This window comes from Mastigoproctus giganteus, chromosome 2 (genome assembly GCF_048544385.1).
Source record: "Mastigoproctus giganteus isolate SK-2022 chromosome 2, ASM4854438v1, whole genome shotgun sequence".
Taxonomy (NCBI): domain Eukaryota; kingdom Metazoa; phylum Arthropoda; class Arachnida; order Uropygi; family Thelyphonidae; genus Mastigoproctus; species Mastigoproctus giganteus.
In genome coordinates, this window is record NC_143576.1 from 34,168,713 (window position 1) to 34,196,487 (window position 27,775).

A 27,775-nucleotide genomic window follows, 5' to 3' on the forward strand; every position below is an offset into this window, starting at 1 on the left:
TCTTAAATTTTATATACATATTCTTCTTAACACTACTATATTACATAAGGATAGAACTGGAACTGCTCATGAAGAAGTCTCAATCCTTGTTGGCAACCAGACCCCATTTCAGCCTCTCTGACTTACAACCGGCATAGAGGCTGTAGCTATTCAACTTACAGTGCGGTTTTTACTAACTGGCTCTCTATATTTGCCACCTGTAACTGACATATCCCAGAAAGACCTTGACGATCTTGTTGCAGTTGCCTCCCACTTTCTGACTTCTTGGGGACTTTAATGGATATAACAACCTGTGGTGTGGTGCTAACATCAGTGGAGCGGGATCGAGTTATAGAGCATATGCTCATGGACAATGACCTCTCCCTCCTAAATGTGGGAACAAACACCCTCTTCCACATGCCTACCTGTATGTTTTCTGCCATTGATTTTTCTGTCTGCTTCCCTTCTCTTCTCCTTTCACTTACTTGGGAGGCAGAGAAGAACACATATGGAAGTGATCATTTTTCTTTGATAACCACTCTAATGGGAGACCTTGTCTTCCTGTTAGGTTATCACAGTGGAAGATTGATCAGGCTGACTGGAATAATTTTCAGTACCTGGCAAATTTTGACATCACCACACTCAGTCAGGAGCCTATCAGTGATGTAGTTATGTACATCACAGAAAGTATCGTCCATGCAGATGCAACTGCAATTCCAAAAATGTACATCCAGTTTTCATCTTTTCCCAAATCATGGTGGAATGTAGATTGCACAGCAGCCAAAAAAGCTCAAAACAAATTTTGGGGGATATTCCGACAATATCTTACCACGGCCAATCTTCTAGCCAGGGCCATGCAAATGGGGAGAATGCATTGGATGTGCCACACCATGGTCCCCAAGTACCTTTGCACAGCCCTTCTTCTAGCCTTTAAACGTGCATGAGCCAAAACACACTACATCCGCCATTAGAGTCAAAAGGAATTGTGGATCCGTTTCACATCATCTATTACCCAGATGACCAGTGCCAAGGTGGTCTAGGAAAAAATACAGAACATGAAGGGGAAATACATTGCACACCCTTCATCGGTCGTGGAATATAATGGATGTACTATTGCAGACTCTACTGCAATAGCCAGTGCCCTTGGGGAAACATTTTCTAATATCTCAGCAACATCATCTTACTCCCCAAGTTTCTCGTTCTTAAACACAACACTGAAAAAGCAAGCTTTTAATTTTACATAAACCCATATAATGGGCCATTGACCATCCACGAGCTGAAAAGAACACTTGCTCTTATGAAAGCTACCACTGTTGGACCAGATGACATCCATTATGAAATGATCAAACATATTTCATCAAAATCCATGTATCTTCTGCTATTCCTGTACAACAGATTCTTTCTTGAAGAGCAGTTTCTGGACTCCTGGCACAAGACATCTATACTTGCTTTTGTCAAGCCAGGAAAGGATTCCAAATTAAGACAAAGAACCATTCCAGTAGTACCTAAGACAAAATTCTTGGGACTCATATTTGACAAAAATTTGACATTCCTCCAGCACATTGTCAGCTATGCGCAAAGTGCATGAGAGAGCTTAACATTCTCCCTGCTGTCTCTCTTCTACTTCTTGGAATGCAGAAAGATGCACTTTATTCCATCTGTACCATGCACTTGTATGCTCAAAATTAGATTATGGGTCTTGGGTATATTTTTCTGCCAGAAATAATGCACTTCGTTGGCTCGATCCCATTCACCATCAGCCCATTTGTTTTACTATTGGTGCATTCAGAACATCACCTGTTGAAGCAAATGAACCATCTTTGTCACTTTGATGAAAACAGTTGTCTTTACAGTATGTCTTTAAACCAAACTCCCTGCCAGACTCACCACATGGACACCTGTTTTTGAACCATGGTGGAAAAATTTTTGTAACTCGTGTCGGACCGGCAGCTGTCCATTCGGTATCCATGGCCAAGAGCTACTCAGAGCTTAACATAATAGCAGACAAAGTTGCTTAGTCACCAAAGCATCCCCTTCCACCCTAGTATGCTCTTACTCCAGCATATGACTTCTCCTTTAAAAACTAGATGAGGTCAGATACATCACCTGCCACTGTCTTTTCTGCATGATCTGCCGCTGTCTTTTTCTGACTTTATTATATCTGAGCAGATTCCCCCTGAATGCAGCATATACACTGCAGAAGTGCATGCTTGGAGTTATCCTTGGACCACATTAGGACTCGCTAATACTGACAGTTTATTATATTCACCAATTCATTGAGCGTTCTATAGGCTTTATCAGTGATGCGACACTACTCATCCAATCCTGTCCCGGGTTGAACAGTTGATGCACACCTTCAGTGAAGGTGGTTTTGATATCTGCTTCTGCCGGATCCCAGACAAGGTCTCCTCTTAATGAATTCATGCTGTGACTGAAGTATAACTGCACTCCTGTCCAGATGGGCCTGCATCACTTAACTAGTGATTACATTATTTTCCCAGGAACAGAATTTAAGCTAACTAGTCTGTAATTACTCATGTCACCCTTTCATCCCCCTTTGTGAATTGGTGTGATACATTTGCACATCTCAATCCGCAGAGACTCTCCTGAATCCAAAGATGATCTCATAATTATGGCTAAGCATTTACTTCCTTCCTTTGCTTCCTTCCTTGATATAATTGGATAAATTCCATCCACCTCAGGTGCTTTTTTATATTTAAATTTGACAATTTCTCTTCCACTTTCCTCTGTTATTACAAAATCATTAGCTACTATCTCTTAGAGTTGAAAAAAATTCTGGCATCCACTTTCCTAAAGAATTCCTCATGTGTGAATGTAGAAGCAAAATACCTGTTGAGTTTGTCAGTGACCTTAGCAGGATCATCAATGGATAAACCATTGATATCAAGTGTACCAATGTGATTCAACCCGTCCCTTCTGCTGTTATATAAGTTAAAAAAAAAAAAAAGTCTGCTATTTTCCTTTTATTCAAATTTTTATCCAAATGTACTCTTTATATTCAAATTCTCCATTCCTTATGTCTAAGTGACACCAAATCTCTGAAATCCCCACAATGTCTGCATTTGATGACTTGGCCAGCACTTCAAATTCATGAAATTTATTTACTGTGCTCCTAGCATTGTTGTATATGCCAAAATGCAAGGAAAGCATATAAATTACCAGCTGATACAGTAGCCTATGGTAGACATAAATGAGTCTGTAATCAAGTCACAAAGGAACTTAGGCAAGCTATAACAGATTATGAACCGTCTCTGTCAAAGAAAGGCGCCTCCGTAGCCAGGTGTGAAGGAGCAGCAGTGCGTAGCACACGCTTCTTGATTAGACCGGGGTTCGAGCCCGTCACCACCAAATACGGAGGATGTGGAAAGGTCAGGGAATAACCACCGCATATCCCAGAGCAATATGGCCTTAGATGCTAATGCTCCTAAAAACCAAATAACATAACATAACATAACACATAACTGTCAAAGAATGAAAAGAACAGCAGCAAAGACTTCTGTGTTTATATTAACAGTAGAAGGAAGGGGTTGAACCATGTTGGGTCACTTCCTTTTAATGGGTTAACTGTTGATAACCCTGCTCAGGTTGCTGACAAACTGAATAATTATTTTGCACCTAGATTCACACATGAGGAATTTTTAAAGATATGAATGCCAGCAGTTTATCAACCCTAATGGGAAGCTAAATAGTTAGTGATAACTGAAAGGAAAGTGGAAGAGAAATTTTTGAAGCTAAACATAAAGGCACGTATGGTGGATGGAATCTATCCAATTACATTAAGGGAAGAAACAAAGGAGGTAAGAAAAATTAGTCATAATTATGATCGTATCCTTGTATTGAAGGTAGGTTCCTATAGACTGGAAAATAACGGTGTCCACTGGTTAAAGAAGTGATGCAGCACCATTTATACAGCAATGCAATTATACTGCAGTCAAGAATGGATTTGTTAAGGGGCAATCTTATTGGATACTATGATGCAGTGACCAAGGAACTGGATGCAAAAAATCATATAGCCGGGTTTCATGAAGGGTTTTTGTTCTGTAGCACATGACTGTTGTACAAAAACTGGAGCAATGTGGAATTCCGGGCAAGTTACTGCTATGGATAAAGGGATTGTTGAGTGGGACAAGATAGAGTGGTAACCAATGGACATTGCTCTTTGTGGACTAATGTTATTAGTGGAGTCTCTCAGGGTTAGCATTAGCATTAGTGGAGGCATTTGATGCAAGAAAGCAAGCTTATGCAGCATCAGCCAAAAAAAAAAAAAACCCACTTCCACTTCACCCCTCTGTTCGTTCAAAATACCTGTCCAGCTGAGCCTTAAACTTATTTAGGCTATCAACCTCCACCACAAGGGATGGAAGTCTGTTCCACCAACCAACCACCCGCTGGCTAAAGGCAGATTTCCGCACGTCTATCCTACATCTGTCTTTCCTCAATTTGAATTTATGCCCTCTCAGGTGATTTTTCTGAGCTAGAGGAAGAATCCCATCAGCATTGAGCATGCTTAAACCATTCAAGGCTTTATACACCTCTATCAGATCACCTCGCTGGTGCCTAGTCTCCAGACACTGTAATTTGCAAAACTTAAGCCTTTCTTCGTAAGAGCACCCCTTTGTTCCATTCACTAATCTTGTTGCCCTTCTCTGTACTCGTTCCAGCAGCTCTACATCCTTCTTGAAATGAGGCCTCCAGACCTGTATACAGTACTCTAGGTGTGGCCTGACCATCGCCTTATACAATGGAATAATCACCTCCTTATCCCTGCTGGAAAAATTCCTGTATATCATTGACAATACTCCATGAGCTACTCTTGCAGCCTGTCTGCACTGCTCAGAGAACTTCATATCTGCCTGCACAACCACCCCCAAGTCCCTTTCATTCTCTACCACTGTCAGTGTAGTACCACAGAGTTGATACGTTGCTCTGGGGTTGCTGTTTCCCATGTGTAGTACTTTACATTTGTCAATGTTAAACTTCATTTGCCACCTCTCAGCCCATCTGCTCAACCTTTCCAGATCCTGTTGCAGCAGCATAGTGTCAGTAGTGTCCTTGACAACCCTGCAAACCTTTGCATCGTCTGCAAACTTGGACATTAAGCCCGATATACCATCATCAATATCATTTATAAATACAGAAAACAATAATGGACCCAACACTGAGCCCTGAGGGACTCCACTAATAACATCAGTCCACGATGAGCAGTGTCCATTGATTACCACTCTCTGTCTTCTCCCCCTCAACCACCCCTTTATCCATAGCAGCAATTTGCCTCCAATGTCACACTGCTCCAATTTGTGTAGCAGTCTTCCATGTGCAACAGTATCAAAAGCCTTTCTAAGATCCAAGTATATAATATCAAAGTTATCCCCTGCATCCAGTTCTTTTGTGACTGCATCATAGTATCAAATCAAGTTGGTCAGGCAAGACCTCCCCTTAACAAAACCATGCTGTGTCTGAGCTATAACTGAAGTCTTGTCTAAATGATCCTGCAGTGCTTCTTTAACCAGTGCCTCCATTAATTTTCCTGGAACAGAAGTTAAGCTCACAGGTCTATAATTACTTGTGTCAGCCTTTGATCCTCCTTTGTGAATTGGGGTCACATTTGCACATTTCCAGTCTATGGGTACCTCCCCTGAGTCCAAGGAAGCTCTCATAATTATGGCTAAGGGTTTGCTTACTTCCTTTGCTGCCTCCTTTAATATAACTGGATAGATCCCATCCACCCCGGGTGCCTTTCTTGTGTTTATCTCCAACAGTTTCTCCTCCACTTTACTCCCAGTTATTTCAAGATTCTGTAGCTTACTGCTAGAGTTGAATACACCTCTGGCATTCCCCTCGCTGAATAACTCCTCATGTGTGAATGTCGATGCAAAATATTCATTTAGTTTGTTAGCTACCTGAGCAGGATCATCAACACTTGACCCATCAATATCAAGTGGACCAATCTGATTCATCCCCTTCCTTCTAGAGTTTACATAAGTAAAGAACTCTTTGCTGTTTTTCTTTGCATCCCTTGCCAAGGATTTCTCGTAATCTGCCTTCGCCTGCCTAACCTCCTTTGTAACTTGGTTGCATATCAACTTGTATCTATTATAGGCTTCTGTGTCATGTGTTAATTTGCATGTATCCCATGCATTTTTCTTCTCTGCCATATGTCTCATTAGTTCATCTGACATCCATTTTGGCCTAAACCTTGAACAATAAGTTTGGTGTTGGGCCCATTGTTGTTTTCTATATTTATTAATGATATTTATGCAGGCATATCAGGTTTAATATCCAAGGTTGCAGTTGATACAAAGGTTGGCAGGGATGATGACAGGAATGATGGCATGCTACTTCAACAGGATATAGAAAAGTTGGGTAGATGAGCTTAGAAATCACAATTGGAGATTAACATTGACTAATGCAAAGTATTGTATGTGGGTAGCAGTAATCCTAGAGTAACATACCAACCATGTACAACTACACTCAGGGTAGTGGAGAATGAAAAAGACCTGAGGCTAATTGTGCAGTCAGACATGCTGCCAGGACAGCTGATGGGGTTTTGTCAATGATATACAGGAACTTTGCTAGCAGAGATAAGGAGATGATTATCCCTTTGTATAAGGTCATGGTTATCCATAATAACCATGAGTACTGTATACAGCTCTGGAGGCCCAACTTTAGGAAAGATATAGATCTGCTGGAACGGGTGCAGAGAAGGACAACCAGATTGGTGAAGGGAACAAAAGGTGCTCTTACCTAGAAAGGCTTCAGTTTTGAAAATTGCAGCGTCTCAAGACAGTCACCTGTGGGGAAATCTGATTCAGGTATTTAAAATCTTGAATTTAAAATTGAGTAAGCTGAATGTTAATAGTATCCTTCCACTTGCTGAGACTACACACGAGGGAGCTTCAACTCAAGTTGAGGAAGGATGGTTGCTGGATAGATGTGTGCAACTTTGCCTTCAGCCAGTGGGTGATTGTTCGAATAGTCTTTCATCAGTTGTTGTAGAAGTGAATGGGTTGAATAAATTCAAGGGAGAACCAGATAAATTCTTGGCGAGTATGGATGGGTGAACTTTTTTTTTTTTGGCTGATGCTATATGAGCTTGCTTTCTTGCATCATTTGCCATTACTACTTTTAAAAAAAAAAAAAAAAAATTTTTTTTCTGCTGTTATATGATCAGAAACATGAAATTGAATTATTAAGCAGACACCTGATTTAAAAATTGTGGAAAAGTAATAAACTTTTTTTTTTCTCTCGTTGGAACTACCAATGGTAAACCTTTAGTGAAGTCGAGAAAAATCTTTGTGTGTGTACATGTGCACAAGAAGTGTTGCAATAAAATTCCTGGACTTGTGTAATAAAAAGTACACAAAAAGGAGCTTAGAAATGATTTTATTTTTATTCAGATTAATCCTGCTTGAATGTGCTTATTAAACACTGTTCTAAAAGTTTCTGAAAATCAGTGATGGCTCCAAAAATGTGATGTTCAGTTTGGCAGTTTCATTTTTCTTTGTCTGAACATCCTGAAATCCCTTTTCTTTGAGGGCAGTTTTCATTTTCAGCAAGAAGTTTGCTGATGATAGATTGGGAAAGTAGGGTGAAGGCTGATCTGTACAATCCCATGTTTCATCCGAAATGTCTTCACAACAAGTGCAGAATGGGTGGGAGTATGGATCTGGTTCTTGTTGTGCAACAAGAACCAGATGTCTTTCTCTCAAAATTGCAGCCTCACCAAAGAAATGCACTTTAGTAGTCTTTGAAGCACCTGTATGTAGAATGCAGCATCAATTCTCTCCCTTTTAAGTACAAATTTCTCGTTTGTCAAAATATCCTATTTTTGACACAACCTGTTTGTCGAAAAACATGATCAGCATCATCTTGATCCTTGACTTCTGTAAACGAAACTTTTTGGCCTTGGTGATGATTTAGAAGTCCATTGCATGCTTTAATGCTTCATCTCTGGGTCGTATCGAAACACCCAATGCTCATCTCCAGTAATAATACAATCTAGAAAATTAGTATTTTCTCAACAAATCTGAATGAAGTCTTCACATGATGAAACTCTTCATTGTTTCTGCTCATCCATGAGGCTGTGTAAGCAAAACTTTTCCACGACCTTCTTTTTCATATATCTTCATGCAGAATTTGACGAATGATCTTATTCATATTCAAATCATAGCTATCATTTTGAGGGTCAAATGACCACCTCTTGCCACAACACATTATATTTCCTGAACTTGTATAAGTATAGTGCAAAAGCATCAATAATACATAGCCAAATCTGAATTAACCGAATGTTAGCAAAACGGAATCGTTTTAAGTTAAATCTCATATTGTGAATACCTTCACAACAAGTTGCCATGATATTGCACTACTTCGAATAAGTAACGCTTCACCTGAAGAGAAGACTAATGTTACTTATTCTCAGATGGATAACACTTCACCTGAGGACTTCTCCTCAGGTGAAGCATTACTTATTCGAAGAAGTGGAATATCATGGCAACTCATGAAAGTATTCACAACGTGAGATACAGATGATGCCTCACAATTCGACAGTCTCGCAATTCGACGTACGCTATTCGACAGTTGGATTTTGCGGGCCAGCGAAAACGCGACATGATATTGCATGATAGAATTCTTTGCTGGACTACGTAACTGCGTTTAACGTTACTAAGTAGCACTAAATAGTGACGGCTGCTTCATATATTTTAACCAATGGTATTAAAGAGCGAGAGTAACATTTAACCAATGATAGATAAAGTGGGAATAGATCCCTCAATCATTCAGCTACGTTAGCCGCCCTCAAAGATAGCTACAGGTATGCTGTCAGTTTTTAGCCGTCTCCGTAGCCAGGTGGGAAGGAGCAGCCGTGCGTAGCACACGCTTCTTGATTAGACCGGGGTTCGAGCCCGTCGCCACCAAATACGGAGGATGCGGAAATGTCTGGGAATGACCACCGCACCGGAGCAATATGGCCTTAGTTGCTAATGCTCCTAAAAACCAAATAACAATAACAGCTGTCAGTTCTTCCTCAGTTATGAGACAACATTATCTCGTTAATAATCGTAGTCTGAGTTCACGTTTGCTCTAGTTGTTTGTGCTAATTTATAATTCTGCATTTCTCATAAAGTAAAAAATTTTGTGCTTTGGCAGTTTATTTTTTGAGTGAAATTTGATAATGGGTCCAAAGAGAAGTGAACAGCGGAATAATTCAGGAAAGAAACACACTTGGTTGAGCATAGAAAAGAAGAAAGAAATTATAGAAAAAGTGCAGAAAGGTAGAACAATTGCAGATGTAGCTCATGAGTATGGTGTCCCTAGGTCAACCGTGGCAACTTTTTGGCAACAAAGATACAAGATTATAGGTGCTAGGGTGTTCGCTGGAGCAATGAAAATTTCTGACAGAAACAGATCTTTAATCAATGAAGAAATGGAAAAGCTGCTTCTTACCTGGATTGGAGAAAGACAGATGAAAGGAGATCCAGTAACTCAGGCAATGATCTGTGAGAAGGCTAGGTTAATTTTTGAATAATTGCAGAAGAAAATTCCAGGATGTATCTCAGATAAAACTGATGAATTCAAGGCAAGTCGTGGGTGGTTTCACAGATTCAAAGGTAGAACAGGTATCCATAGTGTTCTCAGACATGGGGAAGCAGCTAGTGCAGATAAAAAGGCTGCAGAAGAGTTTGTGAAAAAATTTGAAGATTTAATCATGAAGGAAGGCTACTTGCTGCAGCAAATTTTTAACGGGGATTAAACTGGGTTATTTTGGAAGTGCTTACCAAATTGAACATACATCACGCAAGAAGTGACACTCCTAGGACATAAGCCTATGAAAGATAGGCTTACCTTGTTATTGGCAGCAAAAGCAAGCGGAGACTTTAAAGTAAAGCCACTTCTCGTTTACCACTCTAAAAATCCTCTGTGCTTTGGGAAGAAAATCAAGTCCAAACTGCCAGTGATGTGGAGATCCAATGCAAAAGCCTGGGTAGACTATAAAGTCTTCAAAGATTGGATTTTTGAGGAGTTTGCCCCGAGCGTAAAAAAATTCCTCATTGACAACAATTTACCTTTGAAAGCACTGCTGATTCTTGACAATGCTAGTGCCAACCCCCAAGACTTGGCAAACAGTTTTCCCCTCCAAACACCACATCACTGATCCAACCCATGGATCAAGAAGTAATTGCCTGTTTTAAAAAACTTTACACCAAGGCTTTGTTTTCACAGTTTTTTGACGTGACTCATTCTTCTGATAAGACACTGAAGGAGTTCTGGAAGACTGAGTTCAATATTCTTCACGCCATTTCCTTTATTAAAACTGCCTGGGAGGGAGTGACACAGAGGACCCTTCGTGCATCATGGAAGAAACTCGTTCCTTCCTTTTTTCGGGATGACAACAATGCAGTCCAAGTCGCTGAAGAATCAGAAGCAACTGCGGCCATGTGAGAAATCATTTCGACGGCAGAGAACCTCGACATAGGAGAAGTTGATGAGGGTGATGTGGAAGAGCTTGTGGAGGATCACGATGACGAACCAACCGTGGAAGAACTCAAAACACTCGGCGAACAGGAAGCAAAAGAGAGAGAAAAGGAAATTTCACTTGAAGAAGAAGAAGAAAACAGGGAAAAAGGGCTGATGCCAACAGCTGCCATTAAAGAAATTTTATTCCACTGGGAGAAGGTGCAGTCTGCTTGTTTAAAATGGCACCCCAACACTGCTGTTGTAATTAGAATGACAGACTTGTTTAACAACACTACTATGCATCACTTCAAGGCTATCTTGAAAAAGAGGGAGAGACAGTCCACCCTTGATCAATTCCTCATCCCCATTCAAGCCAAGAGGAGAAGAGAAAGGGTAGAACAAGATAAATAAAAACATCCTTCCAACATCTAAGGCTCAATGAAATGTATGTACTCATTATGTATTTTGTAATTTCGTTTGTTATACGGTAGAATATAGTAAAGTCAACAATACTGTGTATTTCTCTCCGACAATGGATTAATCAATTTTCCATAAACTTATATGGAAAATATTGACCTGCAATTCGACTCTAATTCAGCGACGGATTATAGTCGAATTGCGAGGCACCATTGTATAACTTAAAACTATGCCGTTTTGCTAACATTATGTTAATTCAGATTTGGCTATATATTATTGATGCTTTTGCACTATACTTATACATAGTCTAGACTTTTCCATAGCTTGAGGCTTCAGCCCTAAATGGTTTATAGTCTAAACATATCATACACCATCAGGTATCTCTCATATTGTGGAGTTATACTGTTTTGCCATCATTGCATCACTCGGATACCTACCCACCCACCGAAGAAGGGCCAAAAAGCCCTGAAACGGTGCTGTTTGGGGGGCCTGATGGCCACTGGGTTTCCTTGAATAGGTAACAACAATCTTCTCTACTGGGGAAGCATTGCCTATTCGAGGAATATGAGTTTTGAGTGGGAGTTGAAGGAGCAGCTGCCCCTTTCTTCCTTCTATGGCATTTCCTTCCTCTACCTCTCCTACTATTACCTCTACCTTCTATCACCTTCCTACATCTATCACCTTCCTACATCTTTATCTCTTTTCTAAATCTAATAGGGTTAGTATAAGGATAACCGAGAACTTTATTCCATACCATATTTCAAAACGGTGCCATCTGGGTGGTGGTATTCATCTGAGAATAAGTAACATTAGTCTTCTCCTCAGGTGAAGCATTACTTATTTGAATAGTGCTATATCATGGCAACTCATTGTAAAGGTATTCACAATATGAGATATAACTTAAAACGATGCCGTTTTGCTAATATTCTGTTAATTCAGATTTGGCTATGTATTATTGATGCTTTCGCACTATACTTATACATAGTCTAGACTTTTCTATAGCTTGAGGCTTCAGCCCTAAACGCTTTATATTTCCTGAACTTTTGCAACTCTCTCCTCATTTCAAGGGTTTGACAGACATCCACTTTTTGGTTCTTGTAAACATCCATGTCCATCTTTGAACCACTTGTACCATTTAAACACACTGATTCCACTTAATGTTTCATCGCCATAAACAGTTTTTAACATTTTGTACATTTGTGTTACAGATTTTCCCAGTTTAAAGCAGAATATATTTGTTCGTTGCACTATTGCAAAATCATCAACCGGAACGTTAACATTATTGATGAAACTTGTTACTTTTACCCTATTAGCCTACTGGACGATCTCTCTCTCTCTCTCTCTCTCTCTCTCTCTCTCTCTCTCTCTCTCTCCCCCCCCGCTACAATCTGTTGGAAGTATTTTGAACTAGCGGCAATTTTCAGTGTTAATGCTCGTGAAATTGTCTGGTAATCAGTCGTTGCATGTGGTGTTAATTTTTGTTACAAATCATGTAATTACTTTTTTTTTTTTTTCCATATTCGGTCAGAAACCCCGAGGGCTCATGTCTGGTGAGTATGGGCTTGGCAAACCTAGGGTCCTGAGCTGGATATCATCATTCTTCTCTTTCTTGGTGATTCCTTTCTACTTCTCTCTCTCCCAGGGTAACTCGAATTTTTTTTTTTTTTTTTTGGCTGGTGCAGCATAAGCCTCAGGCTTCCTTGTACTATATGGCTAATAATAAATAATAATAATAACTACAACATACCACTTCCATTGATTTTCAAAATCACCTGACATTCTGAAAATTTATCATTTTGGAGTTAGTTGACTTAGGAAGGGAGGAGATATTGCTATATTATTTTCTTTTAAGTAATTGATTCTACTATGGGAATTTCAAAAAATGGGGTTAAATAATGTACAGAAATGTTTTTAATACTATTAGCAGTACATAAGGAGTCAATTAATGTTTTCAACAATTACTATTTATTTATGCAACTGCACTTAAAACATTAAAAAGTGATTGGTACTTATAACATTAAAAAGCAATTTAAGGACATTGCTCCTTAAATTGCTGTTTAATGTTATAAGTACATTAAAAAGCAATTTTATCAAAATAATCTTTTAAAATCATTTTTTTTGTTTGAACAATTTTTGCCTTAATTTATTTTTTATAATTATGTTTACTTGAAACAATAAATTTAACAATGTTTCATATTCTAATTAATTGCATTGACAAAGTTTTTAATCCATCAATAGTTATTAAAATTTCACTCAGTGGCATTACCGTTTCACTCTTTGCTTCATTATCACTGTGCTTGTTCTCTTGTCCGCTGTCATTTGGCTTCATATCTTGGCATTTGAAAAGTTTTTTTTCCTTCCCAATTTGCAAGATTATCATTGCATATTTGTACATTGTTCTCAAAATTTAAATTTTCCACTTCTGTCTGCATTAATTCCTTTTCAAGGGATGATACTCTAGTACATTTCCACATTTCCTATATTAATTCCACAATTTCAAAATATATTTGATGATATATTTTGAAACTGTCTGCCATGCATCTTTGATATAGTCAACACCATAAATTCTAATACGTCAGTGCCATCCTTCAGGTAGCAGAGGCAATAATAGTGCAATAATCAGACAACTGTGCCAAGAATTAAACATAAAAAATATTTATTTCTCACAGGGTTAAAACGAACTTTGTAATGCGTATTAACCAAATTTTGTAATAAACAAATATATTTACATAGAAAAGTGTATCATTTTGCAGGGGAATGGTATGTGATTCATATTATAAGATTTTAATGTATATAAATAAATTTGATTAATTTGAAGTACTGATTAAGTAATCAAATGCAGACATTTTGGGGAATCAGACACATGGTGCTACTCAGATATAAGGGTTGCAAAATTCGAATATGGGTTGTACAATGTATACAAACAGGATGAGTGTCATGCTATTAGTTAAGAAGCATTAAATCTAAGGTAGTGCATCCAGTCAACATTTGCTTGCATTCCTCGTGTTGTGGCAGAGAAGAAAAATGTGCATAGTGCATATAAATTATCAGGTGACACAGAAGCCTATGGTACATATAAACTAGTCCAGGGGTTCCCAAACTTTTTAGACATGCGGAGCCCCACATCAGAAAGAAAAAACATTCCGGAGCCTTAATAAAAAATACACTAAAAATAAATAGTCAGTCACTTGCACCAGATCTTTACATATATAACATGCACCTTGACAGTCCAAGGTCACTCAAAAAGGCCAAATTTACTTTTTACTTTTATGCACAGCATATTCTGAGTCAATTTTATAGTTTTAGAAAAAAAAAAAAATATTAACATTCTAAAATTTCCTTGCAGAGTCCCAGATAACTATGACAGAGCCCAGGTCTCTGTGGAGCATAGTTTGAAAATCCCTGAACAAGTCTATAATCAAGTTGCAAAAGAGATTAGGCAAGCGAAGACAGATTACGAGAAATCTTTGGCAAAGGATGCCATGAAATGCAGCAAAGATTACTTTAACTATGTTAATAGTAGAAGCAGGACTGATCTGTGATATTTGACAACCATGTGCAAAAAAAATTGATTCCCCCAACCCCATATGTCTGACCAATCTGATTGGATATTAATTCTCTAAAAAAAATTTTATATAGTTCACGTTTTATGTGTGTGAGGAAGAACCTGAAAATTAGTTTACTTCAAATGCATATATCAAATTATTTATTAAATTGCTTAAAAATGAACATATATAAATTTTACAATACATGTATTACTAATGATAAGAGGAACACTTAGTGTTTTCCTATCATGCTCTGTGCCCGTACAGACAGAGCATGATAGTGCACACACACCTTGGACTGGCTGCCCTGAGTAGAAGGAAGAGGTTGGATCACAATGGTCCACTTGACGACAATGGTTTAACTGTTGATGATCCTACCCAGGTTGCTGACAAACTGAATAGGTATTTTGCATCTACTTTCTACATTCGTGCATGAGGAGTTCTTTACTGAAGGGAATTACAGAAGTTCATTGGATTCTAACACGTAGCTAAATGATTTTGTGATAACTGAGAGAAAAGTGGAAGAGGAATTGTTGAAGCTCAATATAAAAAAGGTGCAGATCGGATCTATCCTATATTAAGGGTGGCAGCAAAGGAGATAAGCAAACCCTTAGTCATAATATCGAGAATATCTTTGAATTCAGGAAATGTCCCTGTGGACTGGAGATGTGCAAATGTATCTTCAATTCACAAAGGGGGATCAAATTGTGACATGAGTCATTTTTAAAAATTTTTTTTTTTTATGTAAACCCCAAACACGAGAGGTATTAGAACCTATAGTACTTAGTACCGTGCTTCGGTTGGAGGTTGAGAAGACGAAAGAAGATATTTGTTAACATTGGACTTGAACTTCTGTAGACTGTAATTTTCAGGAAATACATATGAAGGAAGGTTGTTCTAGAAAATGGCAGTTGAATGAATAAACGAGGAAGATTAAAAGTTGGTTCTGTGAGTTTTCAGTTGGACAGTAAATGGATGTTGGCTGGTGGCGGCACGTTTTCGGACTGTTTTGAAAGAGAGCAGGAATTATAGAAGCCAATTCAGAAGAACAGTGCCCATGGAAGTATCTGTAGAAGAGGCATGCAGCAGAAACTATACATCTATGAGACAGTGAGTGGAGAGACTCTGTTAGAGATGAATCATTAATTAACCTAACTGCCCTCTTCTGAATGGAATCAAGAAGCCTAAGAGAGGTTTTGGGGGCACCACCCCAGATGTGGGAACGATATTCCATGGCAGGGTGGATTTGCGATTTATACAGAGTGAGCAGCTGTTTGGAAGAAAAGTAACACCGAGAGCGAAAGAGAAATCAAGTTTTTTAGATACAGAGGAAGCAGTATTTGTAATGTGCTTGTGCCAAGAGAGATTAGAAGTTAGTGTAATCCCCAAAAGAGATATATCATTTTGCCTAGAAATTGGAGTGTCACTAAAGATAAGCATAGGAGCAGAAGAATCCTTTTTGCGAGATATAAGACAAGACTGAGTTTTAGAAGGGTTGAAATCAACTAAGTTGTCTTTGCCCCACTGGAGAATTACCTGAAGATTGGCATTTAAGGAATTGGTAGTAGATTTTTGAGAAGTTGAAGCTGATTGAGCAGGGCAAGATTTCTCAGAATGGAAAGTAGAATGGAAGGTGCTATCATTGGCAAAACTATGGATAGGATTTCCAGTCAATGGAAGAAGGTCATTAATATACAAGAGGAAAAGAGTGGGGGAAAGAACTGAACCTTGGGGGACACTGGCATTAGTGGAGAAGTTAGAAGACAGAGAGCCATCTACCATCACCCTCAGTGAGCGATCAGAGAGAAAACTGAATAACCAATTACTAAAAACAGTTTCCAAACCATAAGATGGAAGCTTGTTTAGAAGACCTTTATGCCAAACACGATCGAAAGCTTTTGAGATTTCAAGAGCAACTGTTTGTGTTTCACCGAACCTTTTCATTGAATTAGTCCACAAATGGGTAATATACCAGAATATCACCATTGGATTGACACTGACGGAATCCATACCGGCGATCGTTGATCGGACGGAAGGTTTCTAGGTAGTTTAAGAGTTGGCGGTTAATTGATTTCTCCATTACTTTAGAAAGAGTAGAAGTAATTGCAATGGGATGATAATTGGATGGAAAGAATTTGTCACCCTTTTTAGGAACTCACTGGATATGAGCAAATTTCCAAGCAGAAGGAAAAACACCTTTGGAATAAGAAAGCAAAAAAAGGCGGCCAAGAACAGGAGTAAGTTCAGGAGCACAGGTTTTGAGAACAGGTGGAGAAATACCATTGGGACCTGGAGCTTTCTTAGCATCAAGATTTGTCAAAATCCTTCTGACCTCCTTTTGACGGAAGACCACAGGAGGCATTGAATGGAGCATATTGGGAATGGTGGGAGGTGTTTTTCCAAGATCATTAATACACGAGTTGAAAGAAAAATGGGATGCTAGCAGGTCAGCTTTATCCTTGGCTGAAGTGACAACTGAACCATCTGGTTGTGACAGAGGTGGGAGCAGAGATGGGCAAAAGTTGCGGTCAATAGCTTTGGCAAGAGACCAGAATGCTCGGCTACCATTAGGGCAAGAAGCAAGTTTTCTACTCTTAGCCTGTTCAAACTCTAGTTTGGACTGATTAATAACTGCTTTACAATTGTTGCAAGCTTTGGTGTAGGCAGAAAATGAAACTGAAGAATTAGAAACAAGCCAATTACGATTTGCAACATTCTTCTCTTGAACAGCCTTAGCACATTTATTGGAAAACCAAGGTTTAGATAAAGGACGGGATTTTAAAGTGGAGTGTGGGATAAAGGAGTCCATTCCTGCAAGAATAATTTCACTGACACAATCTGAGCAAACGTGGACATCAGAAGTTTTGAAACAGTATTTCGACCAAAGAAAAGAAGAAAAGAAATCTCGCAGGTCATACCATTTTGCATTCTTGTAATGCCAAACATCACGAGGTTGGGAATAGCCATGAGATAAAGGCTCCATTGGAGAAGAGACAATCACCAAGTTGTCATCTGAAGTGCCTAAAGGACCTCTCACTTCGACTGTACTTAGAAGGGTTGTTTGTGAGAAAAAGATCAAGCGTGTTGGCTGTGTGATTAGGATTGTCCGGTATTCTTGTAGGTAAATGAACAATCTGTGCAAGGTCATTAGTAATTGCAAAAGCCTCAGCATCTCGACCAGTTGAGTCGGTGTGAGTGGAAAACGAAATCCAGCTGGAGTTGTGAACATTAAAATCACCAAGGAAAATTACCTCACTGTTAGGAAAGTTGGACTGGAGAAAGTCAAAGAGCTCCAAGTGATTAGTGGAGTTTGGAGAATGGTAGAGACAACAGATGAATTTTTGACACAATGAGGTAGAGAGATTTTAAGCCAGAGAAGATCAAAGAGAGGAGATTCCAAATTGCCAAGTCTCTGACAGGGAATATCAGAATGGACATATGCACAAGTACTACCTTTGAGGCAAAAGGAATCATACAGCGAATAATTTGGGCATCTGAGATGGGCAGTAGTTGAATCAACCGATAACTGAGATTCTGTTAGAAAAAGTACATGGGGTTTGGCAGACTGCAAGTGGAAATGGACATCGTTGAGATTAGAATTGAGACCACGTATATTTGTGAAATGAATTAGGAAGTGCTTTGGAGGTTTAGATCTTTTTGCAGATAGGCTTGCTCTGTTACAGACTTGTTAGCTTAACAAGTCTGTAATTACTTGAAGGAGTGACCTGATAATGTCGTATCTTGTTTTTTTTTTTCCTTTCCAATTCAGAGTGAATTTTGGTAGTTGAAGGAATGTAGCAAAGAATAACAGCCCAACCAGTGATATCCAATTTTTTTTTTTTTTTTTTTTTATGCACTAAAACTAGTTTCTTGGGGAGCATTTTGTAATTAACTAATCCCTACTCAACTAATGGTTTGTTATTCATGGATGTGAATACATTTCATATTTGTATACAACAATTTTACAATTTTTTTTTTTTTTTTTTTTTTTACTTGTGCGTGGTTCAGACTGATCTCCTTAAACAAAGAAAACAAAAAAAAAAAAAAAAACTGACAGTTATTGCTCTGTCTCCTATAAATTATGGTGTCAGATATTATGGATATGGCTTGACCTCTCAGAAAATAACTTCTACAGTTTGACAATTGTGCACAAGAGATCCATCTGAGAATCTGAGGGTGTTCTGCAGAAGTTGCAGGTGAAGCTTTTACACATTAATGTACAGAATCCAAAGTAAACAACCATTATCACTTTATTTATTAGTAATATAGCTACTTGAACAATTTGTTTTATGTAAGCCATGCCTGTAAAAGATTTTCTGATCAGTTAAGCTGTAGTACAGAAGGGGATTTGTTTATACCCTGCATCAGTGGTTCCCAACGTTTGTCATTTAAGTCATACGTGGAGTTAAAAGACCTTATGTGGCTGGAATACTCAGAGTGATTGCCATTAAACTCAACAGAGTTACTGTGTTTCACCCTATCTAATGAAGATGTGACCTAGGAGGATAGTTGCCAATTTGTGTGTACAAGGTGTGGCAATAAAGTTCCTGGACCAGTACTGTTGCAGTCATGTTCAATGATTTTGAAAATAAATTGAAGTGGTATATTGTAGTTCAAACTTCTTCCAACACATGGTGATACACAGATTGTCCTGTAGTCTGACAGGTTGTTTGTAACAATCAGTTTCATTAGTTAACATTCCATTTCATGATTTTGCAATGGAACAATGAACGAATATCAAATTTTGCTTTAAACTGAGAAAATTAGCAACAGAAACACGTGAAATGTTAAAAACTGCTTAAGATAATGAAACAGTTTTAAATATATGAAATGTTAAAAACTGTGTATGGTGATGAAACATTAAATACCACCAGTGTGTTAGGGTATAAGTGGTTCAAAGATGGACTTGAGGATGTCCAGAATGACCTATGAAATTGACATCTGTCAACCCCTTGAAATGAGGACAGTTGCAAAAGTTCAAGGAATATGTCATTGTGCCAAGAGGTCATTTGACCCTCAGAATGATGGCTGTGAGTTGGATATGAGTAAGGAGATGATTCATCATATTCTGCATGAAGATTTAGGAAAAGGAAAGATGTGCAAAATTTTTGCTTACACAGCCTCATGGATGAGCAGAAACAATGAAGAGTGTCATCATGTGAAGACTTTATCCAGACTTGTCAAGAAAATCCTAGTGGAAATGAGTATTGGGTGTTTCAGTACGACTCAGAGATGAAGCATCAGAGCATACTATGGACTTTGAAATCATCACCAAGGCTGGAAAGTTTTGTTTACAGAAGTGCAGGATTAAGATGATGCTAATCATATTCTTCGACAAACAGGGTGTGATTCATGAAGAATTTGTGCCTGAAGGGGAGAGAATCAATGCTGCATTCTAGGTGCTTCAAAGACTACTGAAGTGCATTTCCTAAGTGAGGCCACAATTTTGAGAGAAAGGCAGCTGGTTCTTGTTGCACAACAATGCTCCCACCCATTTCACACTTGTTGTGAAGACATTTCTGATGAAACATGGCATTGCACAGATCATTATCCACCCTTCTCTCCCAATTTAGCACCAGTGGGCCCCCTCCCCTTTGGTGCCTCCTTAGCCAGTTGGGCAGGAGCAGCAATGCGCAGCACACGCTTCTTGATTAGACCAGGGTTCGAGCCCATGACCACCAAATATGGAGGATGTGGAAAGGTCAGGGAATGACCACCACATATCCCCAGAGCAATATTGCCTTAGTTGCTAAAGCTCCTAAAAACCAAATAAATGCAAACAACCCTCCCCTTTCCAAGAGTGAAAGCTCTCCTGAAAGAAAAGAGATTTCAAGATGTTGAGGACTTAGAGAAAAATGTAACCACTGAACTGAATATTACCTCTTTGGACTCCTTTTCTGACCCTTTTCAAAAACTTTTAGAATAGTGTAATAAGTGCATTCAAGCAGGAGGTGGTTACTTTGAATAAAAATAAAACAATTTCTAAGCTCCTTTGTTTTGTGTTCTTTTTATTGCATGAGTCCTGGAACTTTATTGTCACACCTCAAGTGTAAGTAGATCTTGTTCTTTCATATTGCATTGTCAACTTTATCATTGTTATGTTGCATAAATGGAAAATGAAGTTTCTGTGATTTTGTCATATATTTTATTAGCATATTTATTGATTTTTCCCTAATTCCTTATTTTTATTTATTTTTTTTTTTGAGACCTTAGTCCAGTGGTTTTCAACCTTTTTTTTAATAACGGCACCGCCAACTCATTTATTTTATTTTGCGGCACCCCTACTCAATTTTTTTCTCCCTGTTAGATCCGATTTTCTCTCTCTCTCTCTCTATCTTGTTGTCTTTAAAGTATGCTTTAAAACTGAAATCCCTGCCAGACCATCCTACGTGGCTATCCGTTTTTGAGCCACGATGGGAAAATTTGTGCAATACCCGTAAGACTGCCAATCGTCCTTTTGGTATTCGTCTCCAAGGGCTACTCAAAGAACTTAATATCAAGGTAGACAAGGTTGCCCAAACACCTAAGCAACCCCTTCCACCCTGGCATGCTCATGTCCCGAAATGTGACTTGTCCCTTCGGAATTGGGGAAAGTCGGACACTCCATCATCTGTCTACCTGCAGCTTCATTCAGCACACCGAACTGAAAATTCTGACTTCGCGCCAGTTTACACAGACGGTTCGAAGTCAGAATCATATGTGGGATCTGCTGCTGTCTTTACAGACAGCACTACATCCGAGCAGATTCCCTCGGAATGTAGCATATTTACTGCAGAGCTGCGTGCAATTGAGTTAGCCTTGGATCACATCAGTAAATGCCAATACCAACGGTTCACTTTATATTCCGACTCTCTCAGCGTGATACAGGCTTTAATAACTGTGAGATATAATTCTCATCCAGTTCTGTCTAGCATTCAGCAGAAGATTCACTTTCTCCGTGAACGTGAATATGATATCCGCTTCTGCTGGATTCCTAGCCACATTGGGATTAAGGGAAATGATTTGGCTGACACCGCAGCCAAATCAGCAATTCCCAATAATAATAGCTGCCTGTCAGTCCCCTATACAGACTACAGGCAAATAATACACCAAAAGATACACTCCCAATAGCAGGATTCGTGGAATAGACAGACTGCGAATAAATTATATCATATAAAGCCTCTAATTGAACCGTGGGAGTCTAGTCTGCGCAGGAACCGCAAAGAGGAAGTTGTTCTAGCCCGGACCCGCATAGGACACAGTCATTTAACTCATTCGTTTCTGCTGAGGGCTGATGACCCTCCTATGTGTGTGTCCTGTGGCACAATTTTAACGATCAGACACCTTTTAATTGACTGTCCAGATTTTAGCAGCACCCGTTTTACCGCTTTTAATCATCTGACTGAGCCTTATACACTCAGTCAGATTCTATCCGACAATGACAACATGTCTGCTGTTTTTAGCTATTTTAAATCAATAAAAGTTTTAAATTGTATTTAAAATTTATGTTATTGTTATCTCTTTATTGTTTTATTTTTTATATATCTGTTATTATATATCTGGACATGGTGGCCTAACTATTTAGGTCACTGAATGTTTTAACTTTTTACATATGACCTGTATTTGGTGCATTATAGCCTTAGTTGCTGATGCGCCAATAAAACCCAAACTCTCTCTCTCTCTGTGAGATTATAATTACAATTATATAATTATAAAAATTACATTCCATAATTCAAATTATATACACTGTGCGGCCACTTTATTAGGTGCAACACAACATTGCAAGTCACATGACTGCAGTTGTGGATATAAATACAGCAGAACAACCTTTCTAGTATCAGTTAAGCATACAAACCATAGCAACAATGGGGAAAAGGAGTAATCTAACGGACTTCAAATGTGGCATGGTAGTAGGTGCAAGATGTGCTGGACAAAGCATCTCTGAAACAGCAATTCTACTGAACTTTTCAAGGGTGTATTGAGAATGGTGCAACAAACAGAAAACATCCTCTCAACGGACTCCTGTGGAAGAAAATCACTTGTTGATGAGCGAGGTCAGAGGAGGATGGCTAGAATTGTGCAAGCAAACAAATGGGCCACAATGTCGCACATGTCAGAATATAACCTTGGTGCGCAGAACAAAATATCACAATGGACCACTTTATCGCAAATGGGCTACAACAGCCAACGGCCACATCGCGTACCTTTGTTATCAATGAAGAACAAGAGAGCATGCCTCCTGTGGGCACAGCAACACCAGCACTGGACTATTGAGGATTGAAAAACAGTTGCTTGGTCTGATGAGTCGAAGTTCCTGGTGCATCATGTTGATAGAAGGCTCAGAATTTGGCAAAAACAACATGAATCCATGGCCCCATCATGTCTGATGACTACTGTGCAAGGTGGTGGGGGCAGTGTTATGGTGTTGGGAATGTTTTCTTGGCACAGATTGGGTCCATTGATACCCATAGATTCATGTCTGAATGCCACATCGTACCTAAACATTGTTGCTGACCAAGTGCATCCGTTCATGTTGACAGTTTATCCTCAGTCAGATGCCGACCGGGCTAGCCGCGTGGGTAAAGTACCTGCCCGGCAACCCAAAGGTCGCGGGTTCGATTCCCGCCTCGGGCTTGGATCAAAGTACTGCAAAAACCTTGGGAGGTGCAATATGGCCACAGAAGCCGATGCGCCAACAACTACAAAAAATCAAAAAAATCATCAAATCCTCAGTCAGATGGTTACTTCCAGCAGGATAATGCGCTGATGCAGAAAGTCCAAATCACTATGGAATGGTTCCGGGAACATGACAATAACTTTTCTTTGCTGCAGTGGCCTGCTCAGTCCATGGATCTCAATCCTATTGAACATCTTTGGGATGAACTGGAAAGGGCTGTTTGCTGCAAGTCTACACCTCCGTTGAATCTCAAGGAACTGCGTGATACACTCATGTCTGCATGGTACTCCATTCCTGCACAACATTTTCAGCATCTTGTTCAATCCATGCCTCGACGAATTCAGGCTGTTTTGAAGGGTAAAGGCGGATCAACACGCTACTAGGTAGGTGTACCTAATAAAGTGGTAGCACAGTGTATATACAGTATATATATATACACTGTATACAGTATATATATATATATACAGTATATATACAATATATACTAATAATTTTAAAGAATAATAATTTTATTCTTTATATAGAGGTACTAAGTAAGCATCAATTATAGATCACCATAAAATTAAAAAGATACTGTAGACCTTTTTATAATGAAATAAACATATAAATTAAAAAATAATTATAAGTTTAAGTAACTTAAACCCAAATTACGTGGCACCCCTGGAATGTTGTTGCGGCACCCCGGTTAAAAACCACTGCCTTAGTCTTTCCAATCGTGGATTTCCCAATCGCTGTTGTTTTCAAGAATGAACTCTTTCCAAACATGGTTAGTGAGGGATTACCACAGTTTCTTATTCAGGGTTAATTGCAGGAAAGTTAAGAATAAATAAAGGATCGTGCACCCATGATAACTTTATACTGTTTATTGTATGGACCTTTGTTCACATGCATGATGATCATATACAGGGATGGAAAAGGGGAGGTAGATATGGGTAGTTGTTGCCTTTCCAGTTCCTGAGCTGTTGTGACTGCTTATAGTAATATTACTGGGAGTTGGGTTTATTATCCTTGAACTACATAAGTAAAGCACACGTCTAGTTCTGAAATGCCATTTCCAAATCTAGTTGTCAGGTGTTCATAATTTGAGGAGTGACTTGGTAACACATCATCTCTTGTTTTGTTTTTTTTTCCCCCAATTTTTGCTTTTGGCACACTGCTTGTTATTATCATTAACAATTAATTTAACATATTTTTAGAAGTTAATCACACAAAGAAATTGAAAAGTTTTTAATTTTCACACTGTTTAATAATCAGTGGCAATCCAATATAATATGTGAGTTCAGTGATATTGGCTACTTTTGCAAGTAAGAATTATATGAATATAAAAATAACAAGGAACACAATAAACAAAATTATTATCATCTATCATATGACTCAAGGAGAATAGTTTAGTTTATTACATAATGCTAATGCTCTTCTAGAAGACTTTTTATTCCTCCCCCATCCCAGGTCGAAGTCTGGCATAATGTATATTTGCACTTGTGGAATTTCTTTAAATTAATGGTGAAGATAAAGCATCTTTGTGAATTACAAAATAAGTAATAATTCCTTAACAAAGAAATAAATTTCTGTTAATTTAAATGTAATATGATCTACTTTGAAATGCATCATGCTTAAAATCTCAGATTCTTTCTTTCTTTCTTTCTTTCTCTGTCATTTTTTGATTTGTGAAATTGTAATTATGATGAAAATGTTTACAAGTATGTTTTATGATACTAAAAGAGTTAATTGTTTGTTTTGGTTTATTGCTTTAGGATTCTGAAAGTGATTTAGCTGAAAATGAGGAGTACAAAACTGCAGAAATAATTCTCCAGGAAGCAGAAGTAGCATTAAGATAGAAACAGTTAACTTTAAGAGATGCTATCCCATTGAATCAGAATATATATTTAATGCTTGAAGAATTTGCTAATTATTATCTGCAGTACAGTTTAAAGAAGATTAATTTGATATTTACTTTATATTGTAAATGGTTTATTGAAATTTTAGTAATAACTCTGGAAAAGAAAAACAAGAATTGTAAAATTTATCTATATTTCATATGTCCTGAAGCATGCATAAATTGATATATTAAGTATTTAAATTTGTATTAAAAAAAAAAAAACTTCAGGAAACTGGATAAAAATACTTCAGGTATTCCAGTAGTATTATAAAAGTTAGTGGCTTTTCATTTTTAATAACTGCTTGCCACTGAATTTTCATATTCTAACCTTATAGTCTGTATTTTGCTTGGTAGTTGATAGTAATGTATGCTTGTTAAGTGGAAAGGCAAGGGGATTCAAACTCTTATGAATTCATATGCTTTTATAGTGTTTTCACTTAGTACTGGGGTCATTAATCTCAGGTAGAGGCATGGATTCTTCATCAAAAAGCTCCACTTTTTCACTTTGCACAACACACAGATTAACTTTTGAATACATGCAATTTACAGACAGTATACAAAATATATTGTGGCCTTAGTTCATTCTGTACAAAAGTAATCAACTATGTTAGTAGAGAAATTTTAGCACCAGCAGGTGAAAGTTAATTATTCACTTTGTTGCTAACCTAATCCCTTCATATCAGCTAAGTCTGTAGAAAAGTACTGGAGTATGTGGCAGTGAGTGTTATTTTTAAGATGCCAGTATAGTGAGTTATAACTCCTGATATGAGAATGAATTAGTTGGAAGGGCAGTATAATTGTCATTTATTTTAACATCCTTGATGTGCTAATTATTATGAGCATACTGATTGTTATTTTGTTATCATAATAAATATTCAGAGTTGTAGTAATGACTGCTATCTCTAGTTTTTGCAAAGTGACCTTTGATATTTGTGGACCAGCTGTGATATAAACAACCAAGTTCAACACATTGCTGATTTAACCTGCCAAATTTCAATGTGCAGGATTTTTTTTTGTAGTTCTACTTTACTACAGGAAATATTTGTATAATTAATTTCATTATTACTTTAGTTTTATAACACAATTTCTTTAATTATAAACTGCATAGTTGTTTGAAATTTATTTTATTATTATTGTTTTTTATTTTATTTATTAGAATCTATATTGTATATACTAAGGTATGTGATCGGAGGTGTCAAGAGCCAGCTTGCTGACCTGCTTGTCCCCTTTCTCGACACCCCTGCACTAGCTGTGTGTTTGTAGTTAATTTTTTTGCATTATGTTACTCAATATAAAATTCATTTCAGTGTATGCAAATGCTTTAATTAAACAATAATTCAATTAGATTAATCACTGTGTGAAATTATTTATTTATTTTTTTATGTGAACCCCAAACACGAGAGGTATTAGAACCTATAGTACTTAGTACCGTGCTTGGTTACGCTGAAAGTACAGCATATATTATATTTTGCAGGTAATTACTACTGTTATCATATAAAAAAGTAATTAATTAAGAAATCAATAAGAAATAATTTAAATGAATTTAAAAAAAAGCCTACCGTTAACATGGGAATTATCCTTAGAAAGGTGTGAGATTGGCACAATGTTGCTGCATATGTTATACAATAAAACTATGGATGCACTGCATTCGTTTGCAAGACAAATGCAGACCCTCAAATGAGAAATTCATAATAAACTCAAATGGAAAAAGGATGAAATAATAAGGGAACCACAGGCATGATTTCTTTTTTGGAGAGCATCCACACTTGTATAAACCCAAAAGGTCATATTTCTGTAATGAATTGCCGAAAAGCAACCAAGCATTCACTGGGCTTTTCAGAAGTTCATTTCTTTCAGTAATTTTAATTGCATCAGAATTGACTTAGTCAATTTGCTATTGATCAAGAACAGAAATTTACATTTTTATATGCAGTTTTCTTATATTTGATTGAAGAGGGCTTGCTGTAATATTTAAATTCGTATTTTTCTTAGTTTGCTCCATTAAGTTTGTGCATTCTGTGGTTTGCTCTTTTGCAGGGGTTAGGCACATCAGTGAATACTTGGCTGATTTTCAGCCATTTACTATGGAAATGTAAACTTTTGGGTATTACAGATGCTCCCCTGAATAAATCACATTTGTGGGACTCTTAATATTTCAATCCTTCCGTCTGGGCTAATGAACAAAATTTGCTATGTTTTGCTTGCTTTTCTTGGTTGCAATTTTTTATTTCTGCCATAGCACACAACTAAGGCAGCTTTATCATACTGCCATTTTTGTAAATCTCGCACCATTCTCATAGGCAGTTGGAAAGTGGTACCCTGCATATTCTTATGTTCCCAATTAACTGCATATTCCCTAATTTTTACTGTTTTGTTTCACCACCATTGTTATGTGTTTCAAAATCAACCACTGGTGAGCAGTATGATTAACTTGCCATTGCAACAAATTTTGACCTAAGTTATACAAAATATTTCAGGATAAAATTGATAAAGGTTGTGAAATTTCTTTATGTAATTAACTTTTACTTCTATATGCAGGATTCCTCCTTGGGCTATTGATCAAAATTTATCATACAGTCAGCATGGAGAACCAGTATGGTTGGCGCCTCCGTAGCCAGGTGGGCAGGAGCAGCAGTGCATAGCACACACGCTTGTTGATTAGACCGGGGTTCAAGCCTGTGACCACCAAGTACGGAGGATGTGGAAAGGTCAGGGAATGACCACCACATATCCCCAGCGCAATATGGCCTTAGTTGCTAATGCTCCTAAAAACCAAATAACCAACAAACCAGTATGGTTCTCCTTGGCAACATAGCTAATTCTCAT

At 38.0% G+C, this 27,775-nt stretch overlaps 1 protein-coding gene across 1 annotated transcript in view; it reads left to right on the plus strand.

Moving 5' to 3' along the window:
* Positions 1 to 25,057, plus strand: part of LOC150089261 (tubulin-specific chaperone A-like) — a 76,158-nt gene extending 51,101 nt beyond the window's left edge. The window contains exon 4 of the mRNA XM_090390407.1: positions 24,825 to 25,057. Coding sequence (XP_090246533.1) covers positions 24,825 to 24,908 — 84 coding nt within the window. The 3' untranslated portion in view covers positions 24,909 to 25,057. The remainder of the gene's footprint in view (positions 1 to 24,824) is intronic.
* The last annotated feature ends 2,718 nt before the right edge of the window (positions 25,058 to 27,775 follow it).